The sequence below is a fragment of the Echiichthys vipera genome (genome assembly GCF_963691815.1).
Source record: "Echiichthys vipera genome assembly, chromosome: 15".
In the NCBI taxonomy this organism is placed as follows: domain Eukaryota; kingdom Metazoa; phylum Chordata; class Actinopteri; order Perciformes; family Trachinidae; genus Echiichthys; species Echiichthys vipera.
The window spans coordinates 22,330,553-22,343,037 of record NC_139840.1 but is presented as its reverse complement, the minus strand read 5'-3'; the positions used below and the strand labels follow the sequence as shown (position 1 = coordinate 22,343,037).

The window sequence follows — 12,485 nt, the reverse complement described above, 5'->3', positions numbered from 1 at the left end:
TGTGTGTGTGTGTGTGTGTGTGTGTGTGTGTGTGTGTGTGTGTGTGTGTGTGTGTGTGTGTGTGTGTGTGTGTGTGTGAGAGACATTTATGCATCGGTGTAAGTAAGTGATGAGTTGTGTGTCGGTGTCATTCATCAACCATTCCTTGAAGTGTGTGAAATCAATGCCGTGTGACCGAAAACAGCACATCAATTCAGACAAATATGCAGACTGCATTTTCACACACGTGTGCACTCACATCGCATATGGACCTTTATGTCGACAAACACTCACTCGTGCACTGATACAGAGACTCCAGCTCACATACCTTTTGTTTTGTTCTCTAACAGGCAGCTTAAGGGTCTTAGTTGGAGTTCAGTTTAGCATTTTTCCATATTTCGGTAGCTAAACGACACACACACACACACACACACATACACAGACACACACACACACACACACACACACACATACACACACGTCCCGGTACTTTTATCTTTGCAAGGACGCTCATTGACATAATGCATTTTCTAGCCACTTACTGTAACCTTAACCATCACACCATAATGCCTAACTCCAGCTATCACCCTAATTCCAACCTGAACCTTAAAACCAAGTCTTAACCATAGACCGTGTATAAAGATGTTGGGCTGTTCTCATGCATTTCGCATACACATAACAACGAAAACTATACACAGTTATTTATGCATTTTCCACGTATTTATTTTGAGTGATTTCCAGGTATTGAAAACAGGAGACGTAGTATAAGATTAACAAATCTCTGCTTAGTAACACTATTTCTATGTGTTCACTATTACTATGTTTTGAATGTTGATGTGCGGTGTGTGTGCTGTTTATGTTTCTTGATTGTGTCCCTTTTAAAAAAAAAAAAGATACTGTAATGCACCCTTTTTAAGTTGCCCTTCGGGGACGATTACAGTGCTTTGAATTGAATTGAACTGAATAAGTAGGTAAGTTGGGGCGATTTATGGGTCCAGGAACAAAGGACTTTCAATGATTGTACGAACCTGTTGATTTATTCAGGATAGCCCCTTGAGATGAATCATCTAATTTTCGAGGGGGTCCTTCCATATAATGGTAAACATAATACTAAGTAAAAAAAAAAAAGAAATACAGTGAAACACAATACAGGACGTATAAATGCACACAAACACAGTCACACAGTAAAGACTCTTCTAACCGCGGCTAACCCCCAGACGGCCAAAACTCAACTTCGTAGTCAATTCAGTGATATCCATGCTTTCAAAAACAAAGAAAGGTTACAGATTCAGGTTTATGGGATAAATATATTAAATACAAGAATGATATAAATGAGAAAATGAATGAAAATGTAAGATGGACGATAGAAGCCAAAATATCCCGGATACTGGTGGTGCCATGTTGTATTGTGTGCAGTAGAGATCAGACGTGAAGCCGCCTGATCGCAGTCTCATCCATACATTCGCCCGACCAATCGCGAGTTGATCTCAGCTGTCAATCAAGACATTTCACCCAGTTTTTATAGCATCGAATAACTAATTAAAACCAAACATATCAGAAAAACCAACAAACATCAGTGTGATAAAAACTATCGACTGAAACCATCTCTGGGAAGAATAAGTACGGTGTACTCTGACTTCTTAGTTTGGCCCATGTCCCATCCGCTAACATGGAGGGGATGGAGATGTTTTATGGAGATGTCAAGTCGTCCATCTTTTTAATACAGTCTGTGGTCTTAACCCTCAACCAGGTCTTTGAAAAAGTGAGGACATTTTAGTACGTCCTCACTTTTTGTAGGTAAAATACAATCGGTCCCCACAAAGATGGACGTACAAGTATACACACACATAATGAAAGCATGTTTTCCTCGCTCTACCCAAACGTTAGTGGAGGCTATGCTCGACTGAAAGCTCTCCTCCTCGCCCCATCAATCTCAAATAAATATTCTAGGAAGCAAGTGCACATCAAGGACTGTGCATATGCTTTTAAATTATTACATTTCTGTCCGACACAGTGCATTCAGATGAGGCAGGAGTGAGAGATTTATCTGAATAAGAGATGAAACTATATGTGTCTAAGGTTTGTGTTTACCATGCAGGATTACTCCATGAGCACCAAAAGGTTAAGAAAAGATGCCAGTCTGATATTCAAACGCTAAGTCAAACATCATGTTCATACAAAGGCTGATAATCATTTTGAAGGTAGTTTTCCTGGCACACATCTGCCGAACATGCTGTGTAAATATGTAAAATGGTGGATTGTTGGAGAAGAAAAACATGAAAGAATGTTTGGAGAAGGAGAGACGGGTCAAACCGGGACTGTTCACAGCCCCAAACCCAAAACTATCAACCCTCCAGTCCAGCCATGTAGCGTCTAAAACTGTTGGGAGGAGAAAACAAACTGTGTGTGCTGGTATGTGGTTGTGTTTGTGCACATGTGGTGCCTGTATGGTCTGCCCGTGTGTGTGTGTGTGTGTGTGTTTGGAGAGACACTGTGCGTATGTCTGTATACTGAGAAGAGAGTTTCATGATGTTAATAAAGGGAAAAAGTCCACAATGTTTGTTGAGTGTAAAGAAGCTTTCAGCCGAGCTAACATGATAAGTCTATCAAAAGTTTACAGTAGTATTTATTGCTGAATGCGGCGCTTTCTCTCATTAACCTTTTGACATTAATCTGCTGCAGGTTTTCGTCTCTGTAAAGTTAATTTAACTCTCTACAACAGATTGATGTAGCGTTATGTTAGCTTTGTCAGAACTATGCAGAGTTTTCCTCCATTAACTGTGCTGAAGTCGCTTTTACATTTTAGTGTGCCATACGCTTATTAGGAGCATTTTAAGATTACAAAAGAAAAGTGTAAACATGCCAAGGTAAGAATAGCTTTAAAGCTTCCTAATTAACACGTTATATCTAGTTTATTTAATCCCTAGAAGCAAATAAGCAGTAAATAAGATACAATGGTAATTACCAGTGCTGTAGGCAGATTCTTTTATTTTTTCCAGCCCTTTTCCAGAGTGCGGGCTAGCAGCTGCTTAGTTAAGCTTAGCATAGAAAGTTACTTTGCCTGCCCAAGAAATGATCACATAACCCCCAGTAAAACCTGTTGTCTTTTGAACAGATTAAACAGGGTTAAACTGGATTAAATAGGCAAACTTTGTTACCTTTTGACAGTCCTTCAGATAGGTTTACAGGCTGCTCACAGTGGTGCATTTATCCTACATACGTCCATTGAGTTGTGTCAATCTTATCGTGTAATCGCATGTTATAGTGTTGAACCAGTCCTTTAATGCAAGTTGACCCACTGAATCTGTCAAGCGTTAGCATAAAAGTCTGTGATAGATTACAGCAGTTTTTACTGCTTCCTAAATCACCAAGAAAGCAGGACTGCCCGGGCCAATAAACGGTTTTAATTTCAAACTCAAGTCTTGTAGAGCAAAATAAGAGATTCTAAATTGACCCTGAGATAATTACACTTTGATTTATAGACTGGTTCACTAAGGAGCTCACTGCACAACATATACTTTCTTTGAAACTTTCTATGACTGTTTCTTTTTGCGGAGGACAATCAATCACATCAGTAGAAGGGCCGATGCCAGTATTCACAAGCAGATACATCAGTTTAAACTCAGTTTGGAGCAGAAAGGAGATGATTTAGGGAGGAATGTACTGAATGTGATTTCTTTCACTTAAGACTGCTCACAGAACTGGGTTTAATTTAATGCTAAACCACACGGAATTGTTTGAAACCATAATGGAAGAGCAGAGGTCGAACCGTTACTGGGAGGAGCGGAGACAGGAATGCAGAGAGGAAAACGATCAAAAATGAGTATATAGAGGACGGAGAAGAGGTAAAAAACCAAGGAAAAACAGGCAGAAAATGGAAAAGAGCGTGATGGCAAGGAGAGCGGATAAAGAGATGAGTCGAGGAGGGGTGGTGAGATATCACAGGACAGAGAGCTTCTTTGACAGCTAACGTGACAGGCGTGACACTGGTTTAGCCTGAAGGAACATTCCCAGGTCAGATGTGTGTGTGTGGAGACAGTGATGTTCTGTGTTAGCATTCAACATCACATGATGCCGCCTGCCGTCACACTTAAATCAAACCCTCACACACTCACAATCAGGCAGTCAGGCCGTGACATTCACAGTCATAAATAACTATGACCGTGTGCCTGGGCAGATGATTGCAAATGTATGCTTTTCTTTTGAAAAAACACAACAAGTTGCTTATTTTTTACATTTATTTTTATTTATTTCAAAAAGGAAAACCCCTACCCCTTGTCATACCGAGGGGTAGGGGTCAGATGAAGATAATATGGAGCAAATTCAGTCCTAAAACGCATATTGAACAGTATAATACAATAGCTGAATGGGTCACACAGCTGAAAACACACAACATCAGTAGTTCAGTAACTAGTGGGGAAATGACACAGACGATACATTTAAAGACCCTAATGTAAGAAGCATAAAGTATGCAAAATGCTCAATACATATATATATATATATATATATCTTTATATATAATTAAGAAAATACGTAACAAAATAACGTTAACAAATCTCAAACAAGAGCGTTCACTGTTTAAACTCTTCCAAGCTGCTGCAGTTACACAACACCACACTTGAATGCAGCCCGTACAGTGCAGAACTTATTGCAAGATTCATCGCGTCAAAGTAACATTCACTATCCAGGCGGCGAGCCTGATGAGCTGTCTTTGCTAATCCACCCCCACTCCCCCAATTTTATGTAACACTTTCGCTGAACTTAGCCCCGCTTACTTTGTTCTTGATGTTTGGCGTTTTAAACACCAGATTGCCTGCTTCCCACACATCTCTCACTGGTTATCCAAGAATACAGCTTTTGAAGCACAATGGAGCTTTCTTTCTTCTTGGACAGGGACAGTGCGCAGCCGTCCGTTATGGCAAGTGTTCAGAGTTTTAGATTAGAAGCTTCTTCATCTCACTGATTTTCCAAAAGTCTTTTACAAGTTGAAGGAGACTTCATATGATGTGTAGACAAGGCAAGAATGAGCGCTTATCTGCTAATTCAGTCATCCATATTTCATTATTTAGTTTTTTTTTCCATCACCCTATCTCCTCCTTTTTCCACGCCTGCGCCCCTCCTCAGGCTGTAGTGGACTTGTTGGTCATGCGGGAGTTGCTCTGGTCGGAGGCTCGTTCTGTGACTTTAAGCTTCATGCACGACTGCTTCTCATCCATCAGCATCTCAGCTGGAAGGCACCAGCAGCACAGGCAGGACTAGAGGAGGGAGGAAAGAGGGGAGAGTGGTTGTGAAGCGTAGGCTGAGAGAAATGCAGTGACAGCTAAAAGAAAGAAGCATGTAGTGCCTTCCTTTTTTGTTGCCTTATACGTAATCTCCCTAGTCCCTGGTTTCTGTTTGTAAGTCCAAGTAGTAGCAGTCTCGGAACCCATCGGCTATCACCTGACAACAATTTAGCTAACTTAACTGTTATTAGGGATTCGCCCAAAATGTCTTCTGGACCTAAAACCCATAGGCCTACAAAAAATATCGACTCTGGTTGTAAACAATGACCACTGCACGGAAGAGGAAGCCTTGGCTCGGATATCCGTCGTCTATCATCTGAATGTCCACTGGGTGCACTGGAACCCCCCAAAATACTGGCTGTTTCCCTCAGAGGGCAGAGGCAAAAATCGTCATCAGGCAGTTTCAGATCTTGCTTTAATCAATACCTATCTCCAGTTTGTCTATTCAGTATGAAGCTGGAGCTAGCAGCCGATTAGCTTAGCACAAGAAGTCACAAGAAACAGTCACATAACCCAATGTATTCTCATTAACAGGTTCATACGATATTGTATGGAAAGTTCTGCAAAAATATGTATGATATCTTACAAAACAGTGAACAAAAGCGAGCGTGGGCATGAAAGCCACCTCTTGAGGATTAGAAAAAAAGTTGCGGTTTGGTTGTGTGTTCTTGGACTCATCCACCACCCTGCCCTGCGTGAATTACTGTGCATTACTTGTCATTGTTATATGAACGAAACAATGCAAACAGCCTGCATACCCCACTCTGTTGTCGTCAGTTTTTTTTATGTATTATACAAATTAGATTTAACAGCGTGGCGCTGGTAAGAGCCAGGCTAGCTGGTTCCTGTCTTTATGTTATGCTACGCTAACTGGCTGCTTCATATTAAAGCGTAATTCCGTTTTTTCCCGTGTATGAACTATTAACGGAGAAATCCTGTAGAGTCGCTAACAGCCGGATGTGGCTGACACTGATTAGCTCGGGGCAGTGCGGTGAAGGCATTAAACGTCTTTTTTAACCACTAATACTGCTCAAAATAACACCAAACCTCTGCAGCAGCATGAGAAGAGTCCCTACACAGAAAACAAAGAACCAATGGGCTCCTTCCTTCTGGATTGACTTTGGAAATTGACTTGAATGGACTTTACTATGAGAGGAGCTGGTACCTGGGCCAATTGTTAAGTCTTTAAAACACTCTTTTAATAAACTCTGGGTTCACTAACTACGTTGTTGGTGCTTCGTTTTATGTATAAGTACTCTTCTCATGCTGCTGCAGAGGTTTGGTGTTATTCTGAGCAGTATTAGTGGTTAAAAAAGTATTTTCAAAGGCTTCACCGCACTGCCCCGAGCTAATCAGTGTGAGCCACGTCCGGCTGTTAGCGATTCTTCTGTTAAAAGTTCATCCACAAAAAAAAACTGTCTTGATGGCTTATTTGTTGTATGTAAGTGCTGAAAAAGACCATGGGATGATTTTGCGCTGGACTCTCACTTTAATCATATGAAAAAGAAAGAGGTATCAAACAGTAGAGTTGATTCTCGGCAAGAAAGTGAATAAGTGTTTTTCCCAAAATGTCAAACTATCCCTTAAGGTTCCTCACTCTGCATATATCGCGTGTAAAGACCCTTACCCTGAAGCAGTTCTTGAAGCGCTTGCTGACCATGTAGAGGGCGATTGGGTTGATGCAGGAGTTGACGGATGCCATGTTGATGCCAATGTAGTCCAACACCAAAAAGAAACTGAAAAGGGTGACAGAGACACGTGAGTGGTCCAGCTCTCCCCTCCTGGAGAGTGCATTCATTATTCTACTCATTATCTACTCTGCTTTTTTCTGTGCACTGTGGAATAAGTCTTTTGTTTCATACCTGAGCAGTTCGCAGCGGTTTGGATCTTTCTCATCGTAGATAGTGAGTTTCAGGATGCGGCTGAGGTGCAGAGGCAGCCAGCACAGAGCGAAGACCAGAACCAGACAGAACACCGTCTTCGCCACCTCCCTTCGCTGAACACACACAAGCGCACACATAAATCACTGTGCAGTAACAGATTGTACTGACAGTTTTGGCCCAGATAGGGACACGGGGAAATATGGACACAGTCCTATATAATTGGAAAGTTTATTTCTAAAAGATTTGTTTTCATAAATCAAAACAAATAAAGTAGAACACTGAAGTGGGAAGAGGCTGGAGGAACGTTTGTGGTGAACAGACATAACTGTATTTCTGATTTGGACACAATTACTTGCATGTATGAATGGTTTTGTGTTACGTATTGAACATAAAAGATATATTTCGGTCAGTTTAGTGTTTTTCCACTGAATTAGAAAAATGTTATTTGAACTCTAAACACTTTACATGAAGGCCGTCAGTAAAGTAAGTAAAGTAAAAAAATATCAACCAACCTGTTTGAGGTGGTCACTGAGAGCAATCTGGACTCCATTCTTCTTCCTCAGCATCTCACAGGTCATCAGGGTGTAGAAAACCGCAGTGCAGACCAACGGCAGGCAGAAATATACACTGAACAGCCACCAGTCCTTCGCTGATTTATAAAACTACACAGAGAAAATAGGAGCACCCACTTGTTACACACCTAAGCATCTGCACGAGAAAGCTTAAAGTTAAAAGTGAAACATGTCAGAAGTAAATGTAATAGAGTGTATCCCCACTCTGACCTGGAGGGACTCAAGGGTGTATCAAATTAACTTGTTGCCTTGCGTTTGAAAATCTATTCATCAAAGTACCTCAGTGGAAATAAAAAAACAGTTCATTGTTATTTTAGAGTTGATTAAAGGCACATGAACACACACATTACACACACATGCACGATGCTTCACTGTGTCTTACTTTGATCCAGCCAGGAACTATTTCACAGTATGTGAGTATGCACTTATATTCATACACAAGTCAGTGTGAGTGCCAACATGCACATCTGCCTCTCCTTGTGTGTCTGTATGTGTCAATGTGTATTATATGTGCATGTGCAGGTTTCCGGCGTGCACAGCTGTGTCAACACACACTGTTTTTTCTCCACACAGATTTATATGCCTCTGAGGGTCTGTGTGTCACAGCTCACCCTCATAAAGTCGGTTTTCTGCATTGGGTGCAGCAAACAGATCCTCAAGTGTTCTCCTTTGTAGTCCATGGTGATCATGTCGAAGGCTATTGCCTCAGGCACAGCCAGGACGATGGATATGATCCAGATGAGCGCTATCTCGATAGCCATCCACTTTGGAACGCCGATCCCTTTTATTCGGCTCCATGAGGCCACGGCACGATACCTGGAAGATCCAACACGTGCAGTTCGTCAACCAACAAATCAACGAGTAGTTTAACGTTGTACATTGTACCAAATATTCACATAATACTTTCTTGCTGAGAGTTTGCTAAGAAGATTGACACCACTTTCATGTTTGTACGGTAAAGCTGATGGAGCTAACCAAAACTACAACATGCATTAAACAAACAAGAACCAATATGTGAAATTATACTATTAGTGAACTTTAGAGGTGCTGGTAGACAGATTTTGTAACGGACCAATGGCAGGGGGGAGGGGGCAGTCCGTTTAAAGCTATAGTGTAAAGCTGTAGTTTAAACCTATAGTTGATATTAGGTATCGTACAAATCTACCTAAGACAACCGAAGGAGGTTAAATCATGCTCCAAATTCATTCAATTTTCAGTCTTTCTGCTAAGCTAAATCTCCTGGTTGTAGGTTCACATTTAACGTAAAGACATGTGAGTGCTATCAATCTTCTCATCTAACTCTCAGCAAGAAAGCAAATATGCATGTTAAAAGTGATAAAACATTACTATTGTTGAAATAATAATTACAGTATCACAAATCCCTCTCTTATCCCAAATGACAAAACATACATTCCAGCTTTTTAACCTTAAAATTATTTTATTTAAAGCTAACACCATGTAGGGATACAGTAACATCTGAAGTATAGGAATATGAAAATAGCTACATTTTAATCATAATGTCAGATGTAATCTCCTTTTTCCAAACTCACAATGTAGTTGATATTCATATCCAGACATAAGGGAGTAATTGTCACTGTCAGCATCATTAAAAGCAGCCAGTCAACCCCTGACTGTTGATGTTGTGACGTTAGCAAATGGAAATAAGTTGTCCGTTGGTTGTGGCCGTGTTTACCTGTCAATACTCAAAGCGCACAGACTCAGCACTGTAATTCCCACTGAGGCTTTTTGGACAAACGGCACCATCTTGCAGAGAATCACTCCGAAAGGCCAGTCCTCTGCCAGCAGCTAGAGACAGACAGAGAGAGAGAGAGTTTATGACAGAGTTGAACCATAAAGGGGAATAAAATAAATTATCTGGCTCCATTTTGTTCTCCACAGCCACAGGCATCTGGTGTTGACCAGATATGTGTGAACCTGAACTTATCAGAATATCCAGAGCTCCCCCTCCCCCTCTCTCTCCTTGTCAGGTTGATTCTTTTGGGTGTTTTCTTGAAAAGGGAGGGAAGCCTTTGTTTGGCCTCGAGGCACGGCATCCTAGAGAGACACGGTAACTCTTGGGGAATAACAAAACTCTGCTAAACCTGTACGATATTAGGACTTTTCATGTCTGCTTTAGATGAGCCGCTGGAATGTGAGTGTAGATCAATTGGAATCGTATGCAGCCGTGTATCTCCCCATACCACCCTGTGTCTGCTGTCTGTGCTCTGGTATGCATCAGCAGCCAGTTGTTTTTACATGCTTGCCCCCTTACCCAAATATACATCCTCTCTCTCTCTTGCAAACACAAAATGAGACACATGCCAGAGACATAAGGGGATATAGAGGGGCTCAGGATCCAGAGAAGTAATAACATAGAAAAAGTGTGTGTGTGTGTGTAGGGATGTGTGTGTGTTTGTGTGTTTGTAAAAGATTTAAAATCCAACATGCAGCAAAATATCTGCATATGACCTGCATACGACAGTGCAACAAAAATGCATGAAAAATCTAAGGCAGTTTTTTAAGCCTTTAATATAAAGGATAGACATGAAATGATGTGAGAGAGGGGGAGAAATGCAGCAAAGGGCAGCAGGTTGGAGTCGAACCCGTGGCTGCACATGGGGCGACTGCTCTAACCACTCAGCCACCAGCCGCCCCCTAAGGCAGTTTTGAAATAGAAATACTGTTAAGGCCCAAAAGATATCTGCTGTAAAGCTCACCTTGTAAACATTAATGGGAATGGCGATGATGATGTGCAGCAGGTCTCCGAGCGCCAGGCTGCCGATCAGGATGTTCGGCCCGTTACGCATGCACTTGTTCTTATAGATGATTCTCAGAAGAGTTGAATTACCGATAATTCCAACAACAAACACCAGGCAGGACACCACCGTGTTGATGTACTTGAAGGTGTCTCGGATTTCTGTGGGTCCGGTGCACATGGGGGGTATCCGGCGGCGGGGCATGGTGATGTTGGGCCTCACCGGACCCTGCACATCTCTCTCTACGAGTCTCGGGGTAACAGCGAGGAGGTCCTGGGGCGATTGTTTCTTTGGCTCCAGCTGCCCGCTGGCCATAAGGACTTGACCCACCAAGAGGAGTAACTCCAAGCAGAGGAGACGAGTCTTCATCCTTGAGTTTGGTTGAAACTGCGGCTTATATCCCAACAAGGCAGCAACTGATCCTCTTTGAGTGCGCCTGGAACACAAAGTGCCAGAAGATACTTTTTTTTAATGAAAAAACAACTTCATTGTCTAGTAGGGATATTTGTCTCCTGGGTTTATTATGTAATTTAGCTGAGCTGCCGACTCTATAAACTCACTAAAACTCACAATTAAAATCTGCAGACACACCCTGCAGAAACATTTGAGTCATTTTTAGGTAAGGGACTGTATAAAAATGATTAAGAAAGGAGGTCAGAAAAGAGTGGGAGATACTTGTATATTTATTTTAGTTGAAGATAATCTGACTTTTTGGGAGAGCAGTTTCAACCCTGAAGCAGCGTCAATAACATCAAATATGACAACTTGCACTTCCACATGGTTCATAAATATGCAAAAGTTCTGTCTGTATCAGGGTTTTACTCATAATGACACTGGAGACACTCATTAGAAGTTATAGATATATCGAAGGTTTAAGTTGAGGTACAAGTTTGACCAATTATTTTGAAACGTGGCCAAGGTACTGTTGTTTTATGTCAAAAAGAGTTTAAAGTAAACATCAACTAGAGACCATCTTACAATGAGATCCCAGCGGGGATGCCAAATTGGGCCAGGGGCGTAAAGTCGGGGTGAGGTACTTCCAACCCTCCCTACTTCGGGCCCCCGTGCTCGGACCACACCTTTCTATGAACCCAGCCTTCATTTCGATCTCAACTGCAAACCTGTGAAGTTTTGTAACTGCATTTGCACTGTTGCGACGCCGTAACAGTGGCAAAATCTGTCTGTAGAGGCACATAAACACCTGGCAAAATACTCAAAACCACCTCTGTGGTATCTCCTGCTACAGTAGGTTTCTCCAGGGACACACACAGACTCACAAGGTGAAAACAACCTTTCTTTTTGAAACCCCGTTCCACACCCCAATCATTTTCATACGGCCCCCAAATCATTCAATTACTGTTGTCCAGTCACTTTTACTTACCTCCGCCAGTATTTGTGCCTCTTAGATCAAACTTTTTCCAGTAACTCTCAAACTCTCAGGACAGAGAAAAGTTCCCAAATTGGAGGGATGCTGTTCCTGCAGTGACGGTCCAGGCATCTCCAACACCAGATGTCCTCTCCGTCACTGGTGTCAAAGTGAAAAAAGCTCCAAGCTCTGTGCTGCGGAGGCTCCAGTCAGCTGTAGTCTGCTCCTCCTCACCAGTACTGGCTGCTGAGTCTCAGTGATCACAGTCTACGAGACTCTGCTGAGTTTGATCCCTGCCCTCCAACCACTCCTCTTCTTATGGAGAGGGGTGGGTGGAGGAAGGCAAGCAGGATGTTCACAAGTTATTCAGTGTTTTAATGAAGGAAACCGGGTGAAATCATAAATCAGTTCAGTTATAGTGTGTTGCTGGTACTTAGTGATGAGTTTATACTGTAGAGTGTTATGCTCTTCCATTGTTGTCTTTCAAACAGTGAAACAAAAACTATATTTGATATTGATCAGTTTCATTCCAACACGCATCCGCAACAATCCCATCACTTGCGCCGTATCTGGTTGTCAATGTGCACAGTCTCATAGATAACTGCACCGTGTTCCTCCAAGCTGTTACTCATGTAATGATGCAGAAG

General features: G+C 41.9%; 1 protein-coding gene across 1 annotated transcript; it reads right to left on the bottom strand.

Moving 5' to 3' along the window:
• Positions 1-4,219: 4,219 nt before the first annotated feature.
• ednrba (endothelin receptor Ba) lies at positions 4,220-12,069 on the bottom strand. Its single transcript, XM_083929091.1, has 8 exons — positions 11,854-12,069; positions 10,434-10,908; positions 9,410-9,522; positions 8,328-8,532; positions 7,657-7,806; positions 7,124-7,257; positions 6,889-6,997; positions 4,220-5,234 (listed from the first exon to the last, which is right to left on the bottom strand). Exons 2-8 carry the CDS (start codon positions 10,839-10,841, stop codon positions 5,100-5,102), a joined length of 1,254 nt encoding a protein of 417 aa, XP_083785217.1. The 5' UTR covers positions 10,842-10,908; positions 11,854-12,069; the 3' UTR covers positions 4,220-5,099.
• Positions 12,070-12,485: the final 416 nt, after the last annotated feature.